At 44.5% G+C, this 23677-nt stretch overlaps 1 protein-coding gene across 12 annotated transcripts in view; it reads left to right on the forward strand.

The window, feature by feature from the left end:
• Positions 1-1916: 1916 nt before the first annotated feature.
• LOC115567143 (chondroitin sulfate proteoglycan 5-like) overlaps positions 1917-23677 on the forward strand; it is a 59225-nt gene continuing 37464 nt past the window's right edge. For 4 of the 12 annotated variants that reach the window (XM_030393420.1, XM_030393421.1, XM_030393426.1 and 1 more), the window contains exon 1: positions 1920-3964. In XM_030393420.1, the coding sequence (XP_030249280.1) occupies positions 3868-3964 (97 nt within the window). In that variant the 5' untranslated portion in view covers positions 1920-3867. Of the gene's footprint in view, positions 3965-23677 lie in introns of all 12 variants that reach the window. The other 8 variants (XM_030393423.1, XM_030393419.1, XM_030393422.1 and 5 more) reach the window with 4 other exon arrangements.

Here is a 23677-nt window from a genome sequence, read left to right on the forward strand (position 1 = left end):
TTTCTCATCTTGTGTCATAATCAGGCAGAAAATTCACTTTCTCAGACACTTCATGACTTAAATCTTAAAAACTGATGACATTCTTATCACAATGTACGAAGTGCTCATTGGCAACCGTTAGCAAACTTCTTTGGGAGCTTTTTAATGGCTTTATTGACAGGATAGACTGAAAGATGACAGGAAATGAGGTGACTTGAAGCAAATGGCCACAAGTCGGACTCGAATCCTGAGGACAAAACCAACTGTGCTTCAGGGGCATTCCTGTAGAGCATCATTTTAGTCAGCATACAACCGGGACACACAACTTCATTATCCCCGTGCGACATGAACTTTGACCCTCTTGTTTCAGTAACCGAACCCTGGATGATTTTCTACACACCCAAAGTAGAAAAAGTCTGCAGAGTCTGTTATTCTTGTACCATGACACCATGACGTATGTGATGTATCTCACGCTGAGCAGGCAAAGCATTCTGGGTAAGAAGAGCCAGAAAAGCACGCTGGCTTGCACACTACAAAATGTGACCAGATGTAATCAGACATCCTGGTGGCGTTTCACATACTAAACAGTGGGTAAGATGGTGAAAATGGTAAGTTTTACCTGCTAAAGTTAGCATTGTCGTTGTGAGCATGATAGCATGCTAACGCAGCTGTATTTAAGCCTCTTGTTACAGTAACAAGCGCTAATTGTTAGCGTTACTTAGCACTGATGATTCCACCTGAGACGACGGTTAGGTGATGGCTCAGGTGAGTCAGAAGAGCGAGCGAGGAAATGAGGAAAAGCTGGATGAAAAAGACAAACATCAGACTTTATTAGATTTTAGAAGATGCCTCGTTTCAAATATGGAAGAAAAACAACCAGGATATGATTGAGCTCATAACAGATGGGATGCTTTTTTTCACATTATTGTCCCTCCTGGTCCGGTGTCGCTGTCGGCTCATATCCGGGTCACACGGTGGAGTCAGATAAAAGCAGGAAGGTCAGAGTTTGATTCTGTTTGAGCTCAAAATGAACAAACTGTGTGCGCTGTGTGTGCGCAACAGGAGAAATCACAGGCGCTTCCCTTTTTATTCAAGATATTTTTTTCACGTTCGCTCTCGCAGTGTTTCCAAACACTCGCAGTGGGATCGTATTTTCATATCATTTAAATTGAGGCCACCAAAATGTCCTCTTGACCTACTTTTCACAACTCAGCGCACACATTTTCTATTCCGCTAAACATTTTGGATTTTTAATCTGGCACGTCTTCCTCTTCCTCTGCTCCCGCATGCGCATGTAAACAACCGACTACACACACACACACACACACACACACACACACACACACACACACACCTCCTGTTGCCCCTCTCTCTCTTCTTTATGCGTTTTTTTGTGTGGAAGAATGCCCACGACCCCCACCGCTGCCATTACCCCCGAGGCCCTTGGGCATTCATCACCGTGTGCATCCCCCCATTTACCCCTCCAACCACCACCGCCTCCCCCCCATCTTTCACCCAGACACCCCCACTCCTCCCCTCCTCCTCCTCCTCCTCCTCCTCCTCCTCCTCCCTCCCTTTTGTTTGCTTCTCCGTGTCACACCATTTAAACAAAGCTGGTTGTTTTGACGGCATCAAACACCACACTTGTTTTTTTTTACATAATCTCAAACTGCTTCATCCTCTCTTTCTCTCTCTCTTTCTCTCTCTCTCTCTTTCTCTCTCACACATGGAGCGATGAAGGGAAAGTTAAGCTCCTCAGAAATAGACCGATTTCCCCACTGGGGAGGAAGAAAAAAAGTGTCCAGAGAAGAGTGTGCACTCCCTTTGAGATCCAACACTCTCAGATGAATAGCACAAAACTGAAAGCTTTGGGAAACAGATGGAGGCAGAGAGGGAGGGAGGGAGGGAGGGAAGGAGGAGGTGGAAAAGTTTTGGGAAAGGTGTCGGGAAGAGGAGAGTGAAGTTTGAGGTCGAGCGTAGGAGGAAGAAGAGGGAGGACGACTTGGGATGCAGATGGAGGGAGGAAGAGGGGAAGGATGAGAGGAGATAAGTACAAGGTGAAGAAAAAGAAGGGAAAGGTTTTTGAAAAGGTGCAGACGAGAGGACTGAAAGTTTTCTGAGAGAAAAAAGGGGTTGGAGGAAGTTTAAAAAGTCTGGGAAGATAAATGATAACTGAAGAGGAAGAGCAATGTCTCTGGAAAAGAGGGAGGACAAAATATCCGAGGAAGAGATAGAAACGGAGAGAAGGAGGAGGAAGGTGTATTTGGAGAGATGCAGGAGAGAAGGGGGAAAGTTTGCAGGCAGAGAAATGAAGAAAAGGAAGTTGTAAAAGTCTTGGAAGATCAAGGAACGACTGAAGAGGAAGAGAAATGTCTCTGGGAAAGAGGGAGGAGGAGGAAGAAGAGGTGGACAGACAAACACTAGAGAAATGAAGGATGGAGAGAGGAGGAGGGAAACATTTGGACAGGTGCAGGAGAATAAAAAGTGAAAAGACAAACAGGAAAAGGAAGGATGGAGAGAGGACGAGGAGGAGAAGTGTAAGAAGAGAAGCAGTTCAAGGGAAAGATTGAAAGATTGAAGCATTTTCTGGGAGGACGAGAGTAGAAAAAATATGTTAAAAATTTCTTTTTTGTGGAAAAACATTTTGAAAATTCTTGGAACGTGAAGAGGAAGAGAAACACAGATGTTCTGAAGAACAAGTAGCTTAAACACAAAGAAAGAAGAGGAGGAAGAGGAGGAGGGAAGAGGACAAAAAGTACGAGGAAATATGTTTTAAAGAAGGAAAAACAGGGGGAAGTTTTAGGAAATGGAAGGACGGAGAGAGGAAGGGAAACTAGGGAGAGAAAAAATGGAGGATGGGAAGGAGGAAAGTAAGGAGATTTGAGAGAGAAAAGGAGGGGAAACAAGTTGAAAATATGTTAAAAATGTCTTGGAAGATGAAGACGTGACGAGGAAGTTGAGGTGTTTGGAACAAAAGAAGGAGAGGAAAAAAGTCTTGGAGGATTACGAGATGGGAACGGAAGGATGGAAGAGGAAATGGAAACAAGTTGGAAGAGATGTGGACAGATGTTTTGTGGAAAAAGAGGAAAAACATTTTTAAAGTGGGGGGGAAGACGAGAGGAGGACACACCGCCTGAGAGGGAGAAACAGGGGAGATTTATGGGGGATTCGAGAGGAGGAGGAAGTGAGGAGTAAAGTTCAGAGGAAGAGGAGGGAAGAAGACAAAAAGGCGGAAAAATGGGAGAAAGTTTTAGGAAATTGAAGGATGGAGAGAGGGGGAGGAGGAGGAGGAGGAGGAGGAGGGAAGCGTCTTGGGAAAGAGGGGAGGAGGGATGAAGAGGGGGGACATCAACAGCCCTCTCTCCCCTCCTCCTCCTCCTCCTTCCCAGATGATGTGAAGGCTGCCGGGCTGCGTTTCTGTTTGTTCCCTCTCAGCCACAAACGTGCCGAGCGCACCGATCCGCTTCAAGCCAAACCGAGCCGAGCCGAGCCACGGCGTGCGTCTGCGCCCCCTGAACGCACCCCCCGCCTTCACCACTACAACCACCCACCACCCACCACCACCACTACTACTACCCCACCCCTCGCCTTCACCGTCTCCCACCGCCGTTCAGTGGCTATGGAGCCGTAAGCAGCCTTCAGTGAGCTTCAGCGTGCGAACCAGCGGCGGATCCGAGGAGACAGCTGAGACCAGGCGGCTATGGAGGAGCAGCGCAGGGAGGCTGGAGTCTAAAAACTGCACGCAACAACAAAACCCCCTCCAACACTTGTCCGGATTACTTTTTGGCCGCTTTTTTCCCTCATCTGAACTCTTCCCAGCACAGTTTGTCAGCAGGGATTCTCTGTATTTTTTCTCACCATCTTCGGCTCTATCGTTGCGCGGCGAGGATGCAGGGGAAGGAGGCGAGCTTCTGCACGGGATGCTGGAGACTAACGCTGCTGTCGTGCGTCCTGGCTCTGCACTTGATCCCGCTGCCGGTCCACGGTAAGAAAACTGCTCCTCCATCGTGCTTATTGAACACATGCATCGCTTTTTTTGGTCGTCTCTGTGGGTTCAGGGCACCTTAAACGCGCTCCCACAGGGCAGCCAGAAAGGAGGTCAGTGAGGCTCTGGTTGTAGGTTAGGAAGCTCCTCACACTCATCTGGCAGTCACACACTGCTGGTTTGTAAAAATCTGGTGAAATATTCCAAACATGATATTGTTTTTTACACCTTTCAGTCACTACAAACTGGAAATAAATGCTACTTTTGAACAATACATCCCCCCCAAAAATGCACATTTATTTGTGGATAATACATCAAATATCGTCTTGGACACACTTGTGTCATGACTGAGCCATTATTGAACGCTTTATCCCTGCAGGAGCATGCAATAAATCGAAATTAGGTCACACTGAAGATGCATCTGAGTCTAATGAATATTATAGAGACACAGGAGGAGGGAAAATAGGTCATTGTGCACCGATTGGACACCCTGCAAGACCGAATATTGGGGGAATTAATTGGAATATTATAAGATTTCACACATTTTGGAGGGAAATCGTAATATATGAATGAACAATAAGATCACTATCAGCTCGATGCTGCAATGTAAGTCACTACACACCATGAGGGGGGTAAAAAAAAAAAAAAATGCCATTAAATGCCAAGGAACACCGGGAAGGCGGTACAGTGGCATCTTACGGAGCAAACACCGCACAAAAAAAAAGAAAAAGAATCAGGTCAATACATCGACACTTGGTAGACTTGCTGTAATTCCACTGTAGGAATATTACAGGAGAAATCACAGAGATGTGTGTGTGACAGTGACAGCGTCCAGCCCGATGCAGTAAACCGGATCCCTGGAGGCGCACTGGCACTACAGCGACACAAAGGCGAGGATTAGGGCCGGGAGCGGGGGGGGGGGAGCTGCTGAATAATTCATGAGGGGGGGATCTGGACGGACATTCTGATACACAGAGAGGAGAAAAACACACCAGAGTAAACATAATAAAAGAAGAAGAGGAAGAAACGACACAGGCTTTCTTTCTTTCTTTTTTTCTCTCTCTGCGCCTCTTTGTCTGCGCGTCATTGCGCACGGCGGAGCTACATGACTGTCAGATTAATAATGCAGGAGCGTGCACGAGATGAAATCAGTCTGGCGTTATAATCCAATATAATCTGGCTGATTCCTGTCATCGCACTGGCTGAGATTCGTGGCCAAAGAAGTCCACAAAGAGAAAAAGGAAAAAAAGAAAAAATGATGTTGTTCTTGTGTGTGTTTGACTTGGAGGGAGGAAAAACTCACATGAGTCCAAAAAAGACATGTTCCCCCTGACAAGGCTGCACGTCTGAGCCAAATAACGTCGGCTAATGATTTAACACACCAACTAAATGATGTCCTCTCTGAAATGTGATGGATATGAGGTGTTTTTTTTTTCCTTTTTGCATGCAGAATATACAGGAAACACTTGAACGCATCATGCACATATAGATTTTAGATAATTCATTTGGAAATATGCTCTCAGAAGATTGATTCCTCTCTTATGATAACATTGAAAAAAAAAACTAAATTTAGCAGCAGAATGTGAAAAAATAAGTTTCACACTATGACATGGATGTATGGTGTTGTAGAGACGCCTCCATGCTACCTGTCGGAGCTGCTAACTGCACTGCTAACTGAGCTGAGCCAACAGCAGCTACAGTTAGCAGCAGTTAGCGTCTACTCTGCTGACATGCTGCCACCATTTTGGTTTCTGGAAGTAATTTCCTATTCTTACATAACGCACCTTTTTTGAATATGAAGCTACAGCCAGAAAACAGTTAGCTTAGCTTAGCTTAGCTTAGCTTAGCATATAGACAGGTAGCTTGGCTCTGACTTAAGGTAACAAAATCCACCTGCCACCATCTTTAAATTTCACTTTCTTTGTCTGTGTAATCTAAAAGTGTATAAACATATTGTCTCGTCTTCTGGCATACTTCCCAGAATACCCAAAATATTTGTGTCCGCATAAAGTTTATTTTCTAGCATGTTGGTTCTGATTGACAATAGCTAATGCTAGGCTAACAGAGGGTTGACTGTTCAGACACAAGATGTCACGCGGCCGCAGGCTCTTAAGATGCAAAATGAATATATTGCATCAAAGCTTTTATAAAGTGATAAACAAATGATGAATCCATGAGTTTGGGGGCATAACTGCCTCGTGGTTGACCCCGAGTTGAAGCTGGGGTTCAACTCTCTGTGCAGTCTTGTCTAATTAAGTGCCCTCGAGCAAAGCATCTCACTCCCTGCTGCTCTGGAGGCGAAGCGCCAGCTGGTACCTCAGTCAGAGCGACGCTGATGAAGAAGACTTCCATTTCTCCGTTTCTTCTTTCATCATTTTTAACTGCTGGAGTCGTGAAAACGTCTCCCGCTGCAGTGAGATGATTTCAGCCAGTTTCAGCAAAATCTGCTTGTTTAAAATGTGCAAGACAACACAGAATACTTCAGGCTTCTGCTCAGGACTCAGAACTTTGTCCTGTAGTTCTTGACTCTGTGCATGTTCAGGATGTTTGTTCAGCTTGTTAGCACGCTAAAAACAAAGTACAGCTGATGGGATTTTCATCAGTTTTGCAGGTGTTGAGCAGATATTGCCCAAAGTGGGACCCGCGAGACGGACTTGTTCCGCCTTAAGACTTTGTTTTAGTGACACTTTGTGCAGGAAGTCAGTTAATTCAGGAAACTTGGGATCCCTTGGTACAATTTTACTTTGGTTCTTCGGTTTAGGCCATTCAGGGGATAAAGTTTAGGTCAGAGTATCACCAGATTTATTAGGATTCCTCTTCTGGGGATGAATAATGTGCCCGAACAAATATTCATGGTATTATATCCAATAGTTGTATTTGTCATATTTCAGCCTGGACCACAAACAGAATCGCCATCATTGGTCAGGTTTTGGAAAAGATCACGTTCTGGCTTAAAAAATGGTTTTGTCACCACAAACGTGGAAAATGTCCCGACGTACATTCATGAAAGTCAGCTCATAAACATGTAATGTGAGCGTAATATGACACATATTGTAAAAAATGTCAATATGTCACGTATAAGATGTACAAATCTGATTGTACTCGTGATTTGCATGAACGTAAAAATCATTTTATTCTGGCTCAGAGGGACCGAAGTGTTGCACCGACCTCCCTCAGAGCCGTGCAGCTATTGTAGCTAAAACTGTGGTGATGAGATGGAGATGTGTGCAGTGTTTTGGGGATGAATACAGGACGTTAATGTAATAAAAACACAACACAATCATCTTTAGTTTATCGTAGAGAGTTTGCTGAGCGCTGTGTGACTGTCACCGCTCATCAGTGCTGCAGCAGTGACTTTGTGTCCGCTCAGACTCAGGTGGATATTTAACAGAAAAAGAGGTTGGCAGATCTGGTGCAGACGCCTCGACACAACCTTGGGCTAACCGTCCTCCTCCATCCCCTTCACACACACACACTCACACACACACTCACACATTTTCTCGCTTCACCGGTGGAGGGTGGAGGCGGCAGCTTGCCCCACATCTGTGCGCGATGCTCAGACGACCGTGGCCAACTGCCCTGAACTGACAACGGCCGAGCAGAACGCCGTCAGTCATTTCCTGTCGGCTTTTTTTTTCCCTTTTTTTCTCCGGTGGCCATTTTCAATCCTCCTCCTCCTTCTGTGTGTTTAATAGAGATGATATGCCGCCGTCCCTCCCTCCCTCCCTTCCTCCCCTCCCCCTCCTCTGCTGGTAGATGGGTGATTGACGGAGTAATGGTTTTCTCATTTCTGCACAGAAGCCGGTGGACGGCCATCCTCTTCTACACACATCTTCTGTTCTTTCATCCTCCTCCTCCTCCTCCTCATCCTCTCTGCTTCTTTTTCTCTCTCTCTGGCCTGCTGACACATATCTGCTAGCCGGCGGATCATCTTTGATGTGCACTGGGTTAATCTTCTCGCCAAATCCTCCCCCCATGACTCCACTAACCCAGTGCGGCCCGTTTTCTGTTGTTCTTTAATCGCAGTGTAAGGAACGAAAAAAAAAAATGTAAAAAGAAGAAAACTGCACAAAGAGAAAATTAACAATCATACGATTTTTACGCCGTCTGCAGCTCTGGTTATTGGTGAACAATGGCTTTGCAGTCTCTTCCCTCTGCATCCTCTCTGTTGTCATGGAAACCACACACACACACACACACATTCTTTGACACCGGCTGGCAGAACAGCGTGTTCGTATCGCCGCCATGAAGCGTCCGCGCTTGGAATATCTTTTAAAAGGCTCAAAATCTTGGTTGGGTTTTGGCACACGCTGGAATTTCTCGCCAAAGCTTCAAAAACGCCTACTGACCATGCATGTGTGTGTGTGGGTGGGTGGATGTGTGTGTGTGTGTGTGTATCTGTGTGTGCCAATGGGTGTAGTCCGTCATCCGCAGCTCTAATTTGTGGATGATATCATTATCTGTACGGGTGTTTTCATTACTTCTGCCTAATGAATCTCAGCAGATGTACACACTCCACCGTTGACCGTGCAAACATCGACGCTTTGACTCTAATTTGTCAAATTTGTAGAGGAAAAAAAAAATCTGCCGTCGCGCTTCTGTGTCGACTCACGGACCATCTTAAAGTTTATTTGGGGAAGTCACGTTCAGAGTCAGTGTCGTGGTTTCTTCAAATCTCGAAAGAAAAGATATTGATGCTTCTTTAGAAACAGCAAGCATCGTAGCTTGTTTGTGACTTCTGAGAGACTGAGTGATCGACACCCAGAGGAGTCATAGTCGACGTCTGATGATTCGTCCGCTGACTGCTGTTTGACCCACTAATGTTCAGTAACATGCGGACATGTTAGCAGAGTGACAGCAGGAGGAAAGACTGCAGTGATGTCAGTAGTTTGCGTCTGTGACATCTATTTCTCACTGCCGACATTTTGACGCGTCATTTGAGGAGAAGCTCAGGTGTAGCTCATAAATTCACCATGACCTTGTTCTGTTTGAGTGAAGAAGCTAAGTGGAATTCAGCTACCGTTTAATTTTAATACCTACTGGTGCTTTTCCTGCCGTGACATGTCGAAATGTTGGACGACTCTCCGCCTCCTGATTTACGGTCAGCGCCGATGCAGGAAGTAAGGAGGTCAGGTTGTCGGCGGGGTTTGAACCCGTGGAAGAAAATTCAGTTGAACGCTGATTTACAGACGTGCACGGCGATGAAGACTTAGTTTCCAACATGCCAACGATTTGTAAACCCTGTCCTGTCAATCAACAGATTCTATTGAACGTCTGACATTCATGCAACATAGCAAAGTTTGCATCCCAACGCCAAACGGAAAACAGAACAATCCACTCTGTATCTGTCCTGAGCACTCACACTAAATAATTAAAGACAATAAAAATGATAAAACACCAACCTCTTTGTGCCCAAAGATTATATTTAGCATGGCAAGAAAAACTCACACTTCAGGTGAATGGTTCGACCAATTTTACCTTTTTTTGTCCAGCAAAGGACACAAATGGTTTGCACAGACATTGTTTATGGAAATATCTGCCGTATTTTGACAGTAAGTTTCCCAACTAGATTTAAAAAATAGAAATATTGCTTTAGCCTTTATATGGAGCAAAAAAGTACCCAGTTTACTGTCATTGAAGGGGAAATTTAACATTTTAAATGAGATTTTCAGGTCAGATTTTCCATCAATCATCAGGCAAAACAAGTCATTTGAATCATTTTTTCACATTAAACAACTGATTAAAAAGTAATCCAACGAGACTCATCCTAATTTTCGTCCCTCGTCATCGTGGTAGAAGGTGTGTTTTGGATTACACGCTGAGTTTCGACATAAAAGACGAGGCTGAATTTTCTCCCCGGGGGAAACAGGAAGGGACAGAAAGTGTCCTCGCAGAGATAAATCGAGATGGCAGCTATCGTGTGCTTCGTCCCGGGTAAATCTGTTTGTTGGGAAACTAAATGATCCTAATCTCATTTGTAACATCCTCCCACCTGGATGTGCCGGCGGGCCAACATTAACATACGTAGGTGGCCACTGGTTTGACCCGACCAGCTGCTGGTTCTCTCTCTGTGTGACTGTGTGTGTGTGTGTGTGTGTGTGTGTGTGTGTGTGTGTGTGTGCAGGATGTTCTGTGCTACAGGTGTCTGCCTGCAGTTCAGCTTCCTCTGAGGTGCAAATGTCCCCGTGACACACAAAATCTGAGATGCAGGTTATGTTGTCGGGAACAGACACGTCTCGTTTCCAACCTGAGGATCCTCTCAGACATCAGCCGCAAAAAAACCTGCAATGAAACGCGATTTTCCGCCTGTTTAGTCGTTAATGTCCTCGTCTTCGATCACACATTTCCACGTATCTTTAAACTTCTCTACCAGCTCCTCCGTCTCTTCCTCCTCCTCCTCCTCCTCCGAGCAGCTGTTAACCCTGAAATAATCTAATTATCTTGCGTTTCAGTGGGAGGTTTTAGTGCTCTGCTATGCTTCAATCCAGCGTGTGCATGTTTAGCAATGTGTGATCAATAATAACGATCACGAGCTGATAATTGAAGTACTCTGCACGGCAGTAATAACAGTCATCGAGGGGGAAAAAAAGCACGATGAAGCCTCGTGATCTGTTTCCATCGTGGTCCAACACAAACATGCAAACTCTTCCCTCCAATTGGTCTAAATTGATTCGCTCATCCGGGACACGCAGGAAGATTATTCTAGTGTAAAATAAGCTTTTAAATTCTTAACAAAATCTGTTTAGCTACCTCATGTAAGATATCTGAGTGTCTCTTATTTGCCTGATGGACGGCTACAGATTGACACTCTGTCATTTTTATTTATACTGTATATTTGAGTGTTTCACTGACTCTGCAGCAGATTATCCCCCGAGCACTACGTTCACACTGGATGACTCTGCAGCTCACAATCTGCCAGCTAACCAGCGCTAATGTAGCATTAAAAGTAAAGTAGACCAATTACCAAAGCTAAATTTCTGTGCACTTATTATAGAAATCATAAACATAATCTGGGATCGTCTGATAGCAACATTCCTGTCGGGCGATCGGGTTGGACGCCGACGTAACTCGAGTATCACAAACCTATCAAACATCCCTGTTTTTATCAGAGAACTCCAGCTTGCATATTTGTTTTTTTTTCAAAACTGGCATCAGGGCTTTTACCCAGAATACTCGTGTGCACGTACACACACTCATATTCTCTCGTGGGACCCTGTTGATATTCAGATAAAACACCCAGTCAGACAGTTTGCCAGAGAAGCACTTTTCCAGTTGTTTTCCATTCGCAGAAAACATTTTACAAGCTGCTGATGTGCTCTGAACGCCTCCAGTTGACAAGAAAACTTCCAGCTGTTCCTGCCTGACCTTAAAATAAGTATAACATCACACCTTGACCTGAGAATTAACCAGACGAAGCTCCACACAGGAGTCCGTCGTACTATTCAGGAACAGCCCCTCACTGTCTGCTAACTAGGGAATTAACTACTTTTAGCTCGCCAACATCTAAAGTACAGATATTCAAGTTATCTTCGCTCCAAAATCACAGTCAGTCTAAAGGACAGGTGGTTCGTTGGTTTCCTATCATCAGTTCAAAAAATCCCACTGCACTGCTCTTTTTTTCTCTTTAGTGGGCTTCGGCAACATCATAACAATGATATCTTGGCGTCTTTTCAAGAGATCCAAGGACGTTTTTTATTAGCGAAGGCACAGAGAGAACAAAATCAAGAAGCAGGAGCTGAAGGTTGTGGCTGTGGTTGTTGGGCGGAGGACAGAGTGGGATGGATTGATGGAGGGTAGACGGAGTCGGTCGAGGTTGTAAAGGCAGCGCGGGTTGTCTCACGTTTTACAACATGTCCGATTGCGGCCAAAGACGCACTCAGTTCATCCTGCAGATACTGCTGATGTTAGATGGATGCTTTTCTGTGAAACCACAGCTGAAGGTTTCCTCGTACTTCGACTTTACATTCGGTTAGGATGAATTTTCTATTTCTCTCTCTTTTGTCGCAACGCTGCACTCATTCTCCGGTGAGGTTTAGGCACAGAAACACTTGGTTAGCGTTAAGATACGGGTGGATGGAGATCGTCCAACTCTCCCCGAACAATGGCCGATTTGGGTCGCCACAAAAAGGAAATGTCTTCCAGGTGTATTTGAAAATACCCAGCGGTGAGCGACTCGAACTCTTGTCCTTCGTTTGACAGCGTATCTGTGGTTTGCAGAAACTGTTAACATCACTTCCTGGTAACTGGGCTGACAGTAACTCCTACCGCTGGTTGAAGTTTTTCTGACCTGTTTTTGAGGTTTGGACATTAAACAAACCTTTTATTGAAACTTCTCATACATTATAATGATGTAATGTAGCGACAAGTTTCACATAGAGAGGTTGTTATCAGCTCTGCGTCATCCAGGCGCCGGTGTTCCTCCTCTGTGTCGCCGTCCTTGTCAGCGTCCAGGTGTTGTTTCTTTAGCCGCTGCAGCTCTGACTCACAGGTGTGACAGTTGTTTAGGGCGTCATTGTCTCCGTCCTTGGCGTCGGACTGCAGGCGGTCGTCAAACAAGCCGACAAAGTTTTCCCGAGCAGCCTGACAGCGACGGGCTGCTTCTGTCCTTCCCGCTCAAAGACGAAACAATTAGCGTACAGTATGTGTGCTTCTTCTTTTTTTTTTTTTTTTTCTAGCAGCGCTGAGTTGGCGTTGTTCTCAAACTCTGGCCGCCCTTGAACATTAATTTACATGTTAGTGTGCTCATGTAGGCGTGTGTGTGTGTTTGTGAGGCGCAGGGTGAAATAAAAAGATGGAAGACGGAACAAGAGTGCATCATTTAGTTCGTGCGTAGGCTTGCACCTGTCTGTGTGTGTGTGTGTGTGTGTGTGTACGCCTGCTTTCTACAGTCTATGATCCATAAAATGCACGAGCGTGTGTGTGTGTGTGTGTGTAATGTGTGTGTAGATGCTAGACTGTCTGTGTGTGAGTGTGTCCTCTGCGAAGCGAGTCATCGAGTTCATGCACGTGAACGAGCTTCCCTCTCCTCGCCGTCAGCTCGCGCACCATCCTCCCTCTGCTGCACACTGTCATATTAGCATTCAGTCCGCCCATCACACTCCTCTGTGAGCACACACACACCTACACACACACACACACACACACACACACACACACACACACACACCTGTCATGGCAACAAGCCAGGTTCAGCGGGAGGACGGATCATTAGAGGAGAGGATTTATTTGGTTTGCGTGATGCTGTTTTCTCTCGTCTGATGAGTTTAATAGCAAAATGTCAAAATATTCACAGGTTCAAGCTTCTTAAATGTGAATATTTTATAGGCTCCTGTGAGAGTGAGCTCAATATTTTAAGATACAAGAACCTCAGCTCGAGCTTTGTGTAAACTGTGATGGGCATTTTTTTCAATAGATGCATGATTGATCGAGAAAACAATCATCAGATTGCTCTTAAACGAAAATCATCTTTACTTGCAGCCTGAAAGACACAATAAAAATGACACACTTCACAAGTCAGCAACAGTAAAAAGATATATATATGTGTGAAGTTAAAACGTTAGCCTTTAAAGATGGAACCTAAACACATAAAAACTAAATGCTGTAACACAAAACAGGCTGTTAGAGAGGAGTCCCCTCCAGCCGAACATAATACCTGAATAAAGAGATTATCCCCTCAAGAATAACAACGTCAGGTGTTTCTGCAAAAGCCAAAGAAGAACACGCGTTAACCTTCATGCCGCAGTAATCCCGACTGTTGGTAATCATGACCGCCAGGAGCGCGGCTGTCGAGCCGTCGAACCAACATTTTATTTCCTCGCTTGGAGAGAAAAGAAATGACAAATGTTTTAAGCGCTTGAAGATCCAATCATCGGTCAAGCATCTGTCACGCAGACGGAAAAGGACAGAGAAGAAGTCACATCGACTTTTAAGGTCGTGCTGATTGATTGGTGACGTCAACTTCTGCTTTGACTAACTAAACAATGTTCCATCATCAAAAAATGCCGGTAGTCTTTGCGAATAATTTAGTTTATAGCCAACACGATGAAGTCAGCGTGACATTATGACTCATAACGTCACCGTGTGCTGTTCCCTTCCTGTTTCTGCTGATGGTTGATGTTGGGTTCTTTAACTGTGACCCACTCGTTCCCTGACTGTAATCAAATCCGCACGCTCCGAGCAAAGTACCGGTCGGACGGTTCGGAGACGTCTCCCACCCACACCTGTCTGTAACTTCTCTAAAAGCAGCAACCCACCATCACGCCCACCGCTGCTGGCTGAGTGTGTGACAGTAAGAAAACTCAGCCAGCTTTGAATTTCTCTGAGTAAAGAACAAGTGCAGCACAGTGAACGTCCGTCTGCATCACCGGATGGATCGGGGACAGAAGTTAAGAATCATTGTGAGAATTATGAGCCCGACGTTTCAGCGCTCGTGACAACTTTCGCGTTACATTCATGCACATTTGTCTTCAGACTAAACACTTTAAAAATCAAGAGTGTGAGCGTGTCGATTGGAAAATATTGTGTGTAAGAGTGGAAAACATAAACGTGCGTACACACCTGAATTTAAACTGACTGACTGTCAAAATCAAGACAAGAGGGAGGAAAAAGAAACGGGCTGTGTTAATGGATGCACACACACACACACACACACACACCCTCCTAAAACAGTTCTTCACATATAAACACATTATTATTAGCTGTGTGTGTGTGTGTGCTCCCCGTGTGCAGATCTTGTCGGGTTTTTGCGGCGCCGCATCGGCTCGGAGCGAGGCCGAGACCGTCTCCATGGCAACAGATCCTTCCTCCATCCCACCACCTGTGGAGTCAGAAATGAAAGGATTTATGTGATGGAAGGAGAAAGGAAAAAAAAAAAAGAGAGAGCGAGACAGAAGAGAGAAGAGAAACGCTCGGAGGAGAAGAAAAGGAATCCAGAGAGGACGGGAATTTATTCGTGGAGACGAGGAGGGATGACACGAGCGGAATTTATTCAAGATGACAAGATGGAAGGACAGGGAGAGCGAGAGAGAGATGATGAGTGAGAGGAAGGGAAAGATTGAGGAAGAGGACGAGCAGCTGGTGTAAAAAAAAAAAATAAAAGTAAAATCCATCCAGGAGGTTTTAATCAGGGCTGAACGCAAACCTGTGCATTTCTTCTTTATATTAATGAGCAGCGTTGAGTTAAGATTAAAAAAAAAAAACAACCCTCATGTGTTATTCATCAGTGAGCGAGTGTGGGAACGAGAACAGACAGGAGGAATGTGTGTGTTTGTGTGTGTGTGTGTGTGTGTGTGTGTGTGGTTCTCCTGAGGTTTAGACATTTGAAGCTGAAATCAATGAGAACGAGTTAAAGAGTCTCTCTCTCTCGCTCTCTCTGCATCGTCTCCGGCTGCTGTGCTACGCTCGCTGCGGTCATTTCTGCAAACATTAATTACATCATCTCTCCCGCGTGTGTGTTTAACGTCACGCGGCAGAAAGGAATACAGAAAAACAGCGAGACCGGCGCCAGTTCTTTGGTTTGTGAAGGAACATTAAGTACAGCTGCTTCGCTGTCTTTAAATGCAGGCCAGTGGTTTTGTTGTGGCTCCATTGAGACAAGGAACGATGTTGATCCATTAACAGATGGAGCTGCAAGTCACTCCGATGATAGATACGTGGTCCACCTTAAAGGTCAGTCCACCTTAAGTGAGCCTGGGTTAAAGTCCCTCACATTAGGCCTGAGTTCTGTTGAGGTCTCGGCCACAAACACGTCTTTGCTATCGGTTGTAGCTCCGACTCCGCTTCTTCTCCTCCATAGATATCGTGGATGTGTGACCGCGGCATCAATCAGCCGTTGGCGAGCGCGACACGTGAACTTGGCTCTGGTCTTGAGGAGTTTCCTCCACACACACTCCTACACACTGATTTATTCCTGAGAGCAGTTTGCTACCTTTATAACACATTTTAGTTCAGAAACATCCAAAATATCGGTGGTCTTGCGATCGCTTTTGGCAGATACGTACGTACGTAGCGGTACGTAGGAAAGCTGAGAACATACCGTAAAACTTATACGGGTACATTTAATGGCGTCACTGGAATTCCCTGATAAATGTGAATTATCTCCTCAATTTGGGAGATTTTTAACATTTCTGGCTGCCTAAATCAAACCCACGTGTGATTTTTTTGTGCGATATTTCCAACAACTTTGTCTGCAAACCTATTACTTTTTAAAATTTTGCCTCGTTATCAATGGGAACCAATCTGTAGCTCGTCAGCCCACTTAATCCTAAATTGGACTTTACCTAGCTGTGGAAAAAAGTCATTTGAAGCTGCACTGAATCCTTCAGAGTGACAGTTCATTTGGTCTTTGCCAGAAAATAAAAAGTCAAGGTCGACCAAACAGCTGTGCTTGAAAGAGCTGCTTGAAAAAGCTTTAACAAGTCGACATTCAGGTGATTTTTTTTCTGTGAAAAAACACTGAAAAGATCATCTTTTTGAATATTTATGTCGACAAAATGGTCAAATACGGCATCAAAACCATCAACCATCAATCTGATTTGGGCTTTTATACTGTCTATACCTTCTTATTATCACCTTTACCCATTGGACCAGCACACAGCAGGAGACCAGTGTGGTTACACCTGTTTTTATCTCTGACCTTTTCTATTCACACTCAGGGAGGCAGACCGGCTCTACAAGGAAAATGTGGCACTTTGCACTTTAATTAGTTGCTGATTATCAGATGTTTCACCCTCAGAAGCTGAAGTGAAGAAATCAAAGCGGTTTACCTAAAAGTTGTGATTTATTTACAATATATAAGCCGTGTTTTATTGGGGGGGGAGGGTCTTGTATTATGTAACCAGTGAAATTAAAACATATTTAAGGAGATTTCCTCACTTCCATATCGTTCCCACAGGAGCCTTTTAAGCTTTGGTTTATTTGCCGTCCAGTGCCCAACCTTTCCCCTTTCTCTCTCCAGTCTGGGTCAGCAAACTGGCTGGCGGGCCGTAACTGTCACATCCAATCAGGTTCCTCTTTACAGTCTGTCAAAGCCAATCAGAATGCCCCGAGCGTGTGTGTGTGTGTGTGTGTGTGTGTGTGGTTTGGTGGCTTCCCCTCTCTGAACTGATCTGGGTTAAACAAAAGGCGAGGCCGGAGGGTCGGCGGCTCGCCAGCGCAGGCTAACTGCACTTGGCCTTGAGGCGCCATCACCCCCCAAACAATCAGTCTGACACACACACGCACACACACACACACACACACACACACACACACACACAGGCAAATCGAGCCAAAATCTTCTCATTGTGAGCGTCCACACCCTTCACCAGAGGAGCTGGAAGCCACCCCAATTACCAGTGGGTTATACTGGCAAAGACACAACAACACACACACACACACACACACACAGGATCTCCTTACGTAATGCACTTTGATTATCTCACGTAAAGCGGGAGCGGACAAACAAACAAAGACCCCTCTATTCTAGTTCCGTCTCGTTTGGACCTCAGCTGTGTTTGGACCCAGACTGAACCGACTCGTCCTGACTCGACCCGACGCCGACCCTGCCAGCTGACGTTTCATAGTCTGCCAGCTCTGCGGCTCTAATTGGGTAGAAAAAAAAAAACGCCGGCTCATTGTTTTAAACAGGCTTGCACTTTTGGAGGAACTTATCGCTGACTCGGCCTTTAAAACAATCAGGTTCTCTCATTTTATCTTCTTTATTGAGTCCCAGAATTTTTGTTTCTGCTTGAATTGTCAAAGAAGAGTCTTTTACCACCTGAGTAGAAATGTTGAGTTTGAAGCTGAAAGAATCACAACACCACGATTTAATCATTTAAAGATGAACTTTGTAACATAAAACATTTATAAACTACTCGACCTTTAAGTTTAAACCAGAGAAATCCCTCATTTTATTCACAGTAACGCTGCGTTTCAGGGAGGAAGTCAGCGACCGTGGCTACACATAACTGTCGATACAGTCGGTAAAAACTCTTAGAAATCATGGAAATCTTGTTCTGCTTCTGATTCGCTTCCTGTTGTTTCTCACACAGAACCACGAAGGATCATCAGACCTCAGGAATGAGGCTCGGATTCAAATGTTTTTCTTCCCCCGACAGATTTACTCAATTCTATATCCGCTGTATGTTTATCTGCAATAACTGCAGCATGTCTGAGATACTGTACACCTGCGCCGCGATGCTCCTAAACCAGCCGTCTATCAAAAGGTTCCTCCTCGTTAATCCAATTAGGCTAACGAGGTGGTGAAAGGGAGACAACTCCACTTAATTGGGGCTCAGTCCAGAGATGCACAGTGAGGATTCTGGCAGGCTGACACCGCTGAGGTCTCCTGCAGCAGGACTGCCTGAGTCGTGGTAGTTTGTGTGGATACGACCTCTCTGTGCCTCGTAATGTGTAGTTTACTTTATCTGCTCCTGATGAGTGATTGTGGAAATGTGGCACCACTGAAGTCTGAATTTGTGGTGGACGAATGGATCGTGCATCATGTGGGCAACTGCATGTTAGACAAATATGATTTTTACTTCCCAATCCAAACGTTGGGTTACATTTTTTATTTTATTTTTACGCTGTGCTGTGAGTCTGGTTGGTTTTTGGCACCAAAACCAGCGAACTAGGGTTCAGAAAAGATCATGTTTTGGTTTAAAATATCTGGTTCTGTCACCACAAACACAGATGGAGATGGTCTGACTTCTACGGTGGCCCTGAAGTGCAAAACACAACGGCAAATCAGAAACCACGAATGCAAATCAAAAACCACGAACGCAAATCAGAAACCACGAACGCAAATCAGAAACCACGAACGCGGATCAAAAAACACGAACGCGAATCAGAAACCACGAACGCGAATCAAAAAACACGAACGCGAATCAAAAAACACGAACGCGAATCAAAAAACACGAACGCGAATCAAAAAACACGAACGCATATCAAAAAACACGAACGCATATCAAAAAACACGAACGCGAATCAAAAAACACGAACGCGAATCAAAAAACACGAACGCGAATCAAAAAACACGAATGCAAATCAGAAACCACGAACGCATATCAAAAAACACGAACGCGAATCAAAAAACACGAACGCGAATCAAGAAACACGAACGCGAATAAGAAACCACGAAGGAACGAATGTTTTCTGATTTGCGTTCGTGGTTTCTAATTTGCTGTTGTGTTTTGCACTTCAGGGCCACCGTAGACTTCCCAAAACAAATTTCTGGATTTGCTCGCCACAAAAAAGAAATGTCCCCAGGTGTCGTTATAGAATATCTAGAGGTGTAACTCAAACTCTGGAGTCTCGTTATCCCTGGTCTGCAAAAACATAAAGATACCAACATCTCATTCTGGAGACAGTGTTGCACCAGGAGCGTTACGCTGTCGTGTCACCTGGCTGCAGCAGTGTCATATAAAACAGTCCAGAGTTTATTTAGGATCTGACTGACAGAGTGTAAAAGTTCAAGAGTGTCTCTTTGTCTCTGTCACCCTCGTCTTCTCTCTCCATCCTCCACTTTGTCACATCCTCCCTCAGTTTGTCTCTCTGTCGTGAAGCGTCCCTCGTCACCCTCTGTCCTCCTCATCACCTCCCTGTCATCACGTCTGGTTGTGCTGCAGCGATTACTGTCTGTTCTCCCGTACTCATCCGGCTCGTCGCTGCAAGGAGGAGATAGTTGTGTTTAAGGCTGACTGGTTTCCCCGGGAGATTCACCCAAACACTACACGCATCTGGACAAACTGTCACTTAATGAGCGCGTTGCTGTCAGATGTGTGTGTGTGTGTGTGTGTTTGTGTGTGTGTGGTTGTCAGGAAAACACAAGTGAGAGACAAAGCAAACAAAGGCGAGGATGATTGTTTTTGCTTAAGAGCGAGGCGAGGCGGACATTCACGGTCTTGAATCCTAATTTCCTGGTGAGCGTCAGGCGTTTTCAGCGTGTAAAATGCTTTTGTGTGAGCGTGTTTTTTTATATATCCTTCGCTGCTCGGTTGATTTGATAAACAGCGGTGGATTGTGGGACTGCTGGAAGGATTAGCCCCCGAACGACCCCGGCTTCAAAGACGCTGCTGCTGCGCCAGAAAGCAACAAACTGAAGCTCTCCACCTGTCAGACGCCTCGTTACTACAAGCGAACGCCTCACAGCGATAATGATGACACCTCTGTCACACTTCTGTATCATTAAGGGCAGATTTTCTCTTTGCAGGCGTGTGTTTTAGCAGCACTGTCCGGCTTTACATTCATACATTTACACATCCAACGATATCATCCTCTCTACCGGCACTGGTCGAAAAAAAAGCCTTGCTCAAGGGTACATTGATAGTAGATGTTGAGGGAATAACATGCAGACTTTCCTGCTCTAGTTTCAGTCGCCCTGCAGCAGCAACACAAGGAGACGTACTTTAATATATTCGATGTGTTATCGCGCTGAGAAGCAGAACTAATTTCTTTTAAGAAGCCGAGCCGGTCTGCGCTGGAAGACGTGATGAGAGTGTTTGTTACTTCAGAGCTGCACAGGTCGTAGTGCTTCTACTGGTGCTAAATCACAAGTTCCTGTTTCAGGTTTTCATGCAAGTTCCTCAGAATTAAATGTCGACGGCCAAATCTCAGAAATCTAAACGCCTGCGGACTATAATACACGGTTAGATGGATCCTTTGTCTCTCATTCCCTTTGTTTCCTGTCATCGCTTCAGTTTTTAATCGAACCAAGAAACAGAATGCTAAATAATTACCTCCCAAACACGAAGCAGAGACTCATTTCTCCTCTCAGTGTGACTCTCAGTAGACCAGAATACAGTAAATTAACATTATTGCGTTTGAAGTTACTCAGCTGGAGAAACTCTGCTGCTCTTCACTCGTGTTGCTGTTTTCTCTCCTGCTAAATTTACAACCTGCAGTACGACTCGAGGAACTCCTGCTGATTCATTCAGTTTCTTTAACTTTTACTGTCTTCTGATAATAGAGAATAGTATTTCTTCTTCTTCGTCGTCTTCCTCGTCCTCTTAATGCTTCTTTTTCTTCTTCATCTTCTTCTTCTTCTTCCTCCTTTTCCTCTTCCTTGGTCTTCTTCATTATCTTCCTTCTCCCTCTACATCTTCCCTCTTCTTCTTTTTCTTCTTCTTCCTCCTCTTCCTCTTCTTTATTCTTCTTCTTCTTGTTTGTCCTCTTCCCCTTATTTCTTCTTCTTCATCTTCCTCCTCCCTCTACCTCTTCCCTCCTTCTTCTTTTTCTCCTTCTTCATCCTCTTCCTTCATCTCCTCTTCCTCTTCCTCCTCCCTCTATCTCTTCCTTCTTCTTCTTCTTCTTCTTCTTCTTCTTTTTCTTCTTCCTCTTCCCTCTTCTTCTTCCTCTACCTTTTCCTTCTTCTCCTTCTTCTTAGCCCTCTTTCTTCTTTCTCCTCCTAACAAAGTGGGCTGACCAAGTATCAGCCAACTGAATGATTTTCTCTCTGTTTTGACATATAATTTTGTGATTGGTTGGTGTGGTGCCTTTTTCCACCAATAGGAACGTGTTTTTTTGCTTGCAAACACTTCCTGCTTGCTCACTTTTGTGAGAAAAGCCTGTCTTTACTGTCTCTTCCTGCACCAAACGCACAGCAAACGTGACGGTAATGTTAGCGACATTATTTATCGTATTTCCGTTTTTTCTTGGCCTATCAACACGATTTAAACACTTGTATATAGTTTGAAGGCTGCTCCAACACATACGTCGGAACCGAGACTCACTGAGTCTTCGTCTGGCTGCTACATCATCTTAAATCAGTCACGTGATTTTATTGTCGACTCCAAAGGGTTAAATCCTCTTCAGCAGTTTTCTTGTCTTTTCGGGCAGAGTTCGCCTTCTTTTAACCCCATGAAGACTCTGTATACATTTGAGATAACTTGAATGATTAAGGTTCAGCTGATCTGTTGGCTTGTGTGAAAAGTAGCAAATCACCAGAAGAGATTGTGTTGAAGTTTCTCGGTGAGTCGTTCTGGTTTCCTGTTTGTTCTGCTGCAGTTTTAATCGATGATGAAATTGCTAAGATTTCGTGTCATTATTGAGGGTGTGTACCGTCTTTTTATGTCGGTTTGTTCCCAATTCAGACATCACGTCATGCGAGTCATGAAACTTTTGCCGGAGGTCATGATAAATACTAAACTAGCGGCTGTTGAGGAGACATTTAGAGGCGGACAGATTAAAGTCGCAGAGGGTCAGAGCTTATCTTCAGCCAGCAGAGATCCTGACAGATATCCTCACATACGCCATTTGGTGGAGGCTGTTTTACCAAAGCTCCTTAAACGAGCACATGTTGGGAACTGAGCTTCAGACCTTAAAGACATGATTTTGCATTTTGTCTGAATAAAAGATAAATTAAGCGTTTCTTGGTGACGCTGATGAGGTCACTGACTGAATATTAAAGGATAACGCTGGTGTTAATTTATCCTTTTATTATGAAGTTAAGTTTTCTGCATAGACACCAACACAACACCAATTTACTTGATATTAACAATATTGTGAGTTCATATCCGAGATGACGACTTCAGTCCCAGTTAGTTAATTTGGAACCTCGTTTTGCACGATGTGGAAAAATGTCCTTGCAGAGCAGATCAATTAAAACCCTCCGCTTAACGAAGGTTAAGAAATGCTCTCTGTGGGCTGTCTAAATGCATTCTGGGAAATGTAGTGTTGCAAAGTAGTGACTACATTGGGCTAGCATCTTTGATTTCTGTTTGGGAGGAGTAGTTATTTCCAATCAGCTGTATCCTTCCTTCAATATAACGTCATGTTGTTTAGAAGTATATTCCAGCTGTCAGTCAATGATTGAATATTAATCTCATCCGAGCTTGTCGCCATTTTTGTGGCACTTGGTCGGATGATGCCGGTCGCGGTTTGAATCCCACCTACAAAGCTGTGGTTGGATTCCTTGTGTGAAGACTTTCTTCAGGTAATAAATGTTCATGAGCCATAATTTAGTGTGCAGAAACAGCTGTTGATCGATGTACTCCAAAACCAAAAACCCATGACAGTTTTATTGGAGTTGTGCAGGGTTTCCACCTAAGCAAGCAAATTTCAATGTGTCCAACACTCAACGTAAACAATACAGACTCACGAACACATAACACCTGACTTTTTTATCATTGCGTTGACATGGAAAAGGTAACTGTAGTGTTTCTGCCAACACATCTGCCAATCTGTGAAAAGGTGAATAAAAGTTCACCACAACAACACCTCCACCCGCTGGCTTGACGATCACCACCCTCGTGGAAGTTGCCCGCCAGCAAGGTCGACTGTGGTGCAGCTATTGAACACATCACCAGACCGATTTGTTGCCAAAAAACATTCAGCGGAACTGGAAGCAGGCTAGATTTCTGTGGCGAAAAGGCATTAACGTACCTGATGCCATCATGTTAGCAGGGTCGATACACTGATTAGTCTGTTAAGCAACTTGTTCGTGAAGAGGATAAAAGGATGAATCTCAACTAGTCTGCTTTTATTGGACACCAACATTGTCCCAGAAATAAATGCAATAAACTAAATTATTGTAATTTTATGATAACACGCCCTTTCAAAGAGCAATAAACTTGTAGTCCTTAACAACATTCAGACAGTGGAATTAGATTTGCTGAAATATCCCAAACAAATCAAACTTAACTAACATAAAACTACACAACTAATATTAAATAAAACGGACTTTCAGGTCCTGTTAACAAAAACTGCACATACTGCAAGACAATAAATCCACAATTC

Source organism: Sparus aurata, chromosome 17, assembly GCF_900880675.1.
Source record: "Sparus aurata chromosome 17, fSpaAur1.1, whole genome shotgun sequence".
Lineage (NCBI taxonomy): Eukaryota > Metazoa > Chordata > Actinopteri > Spariformes > Sparidae > Sparus > Sparus aurata.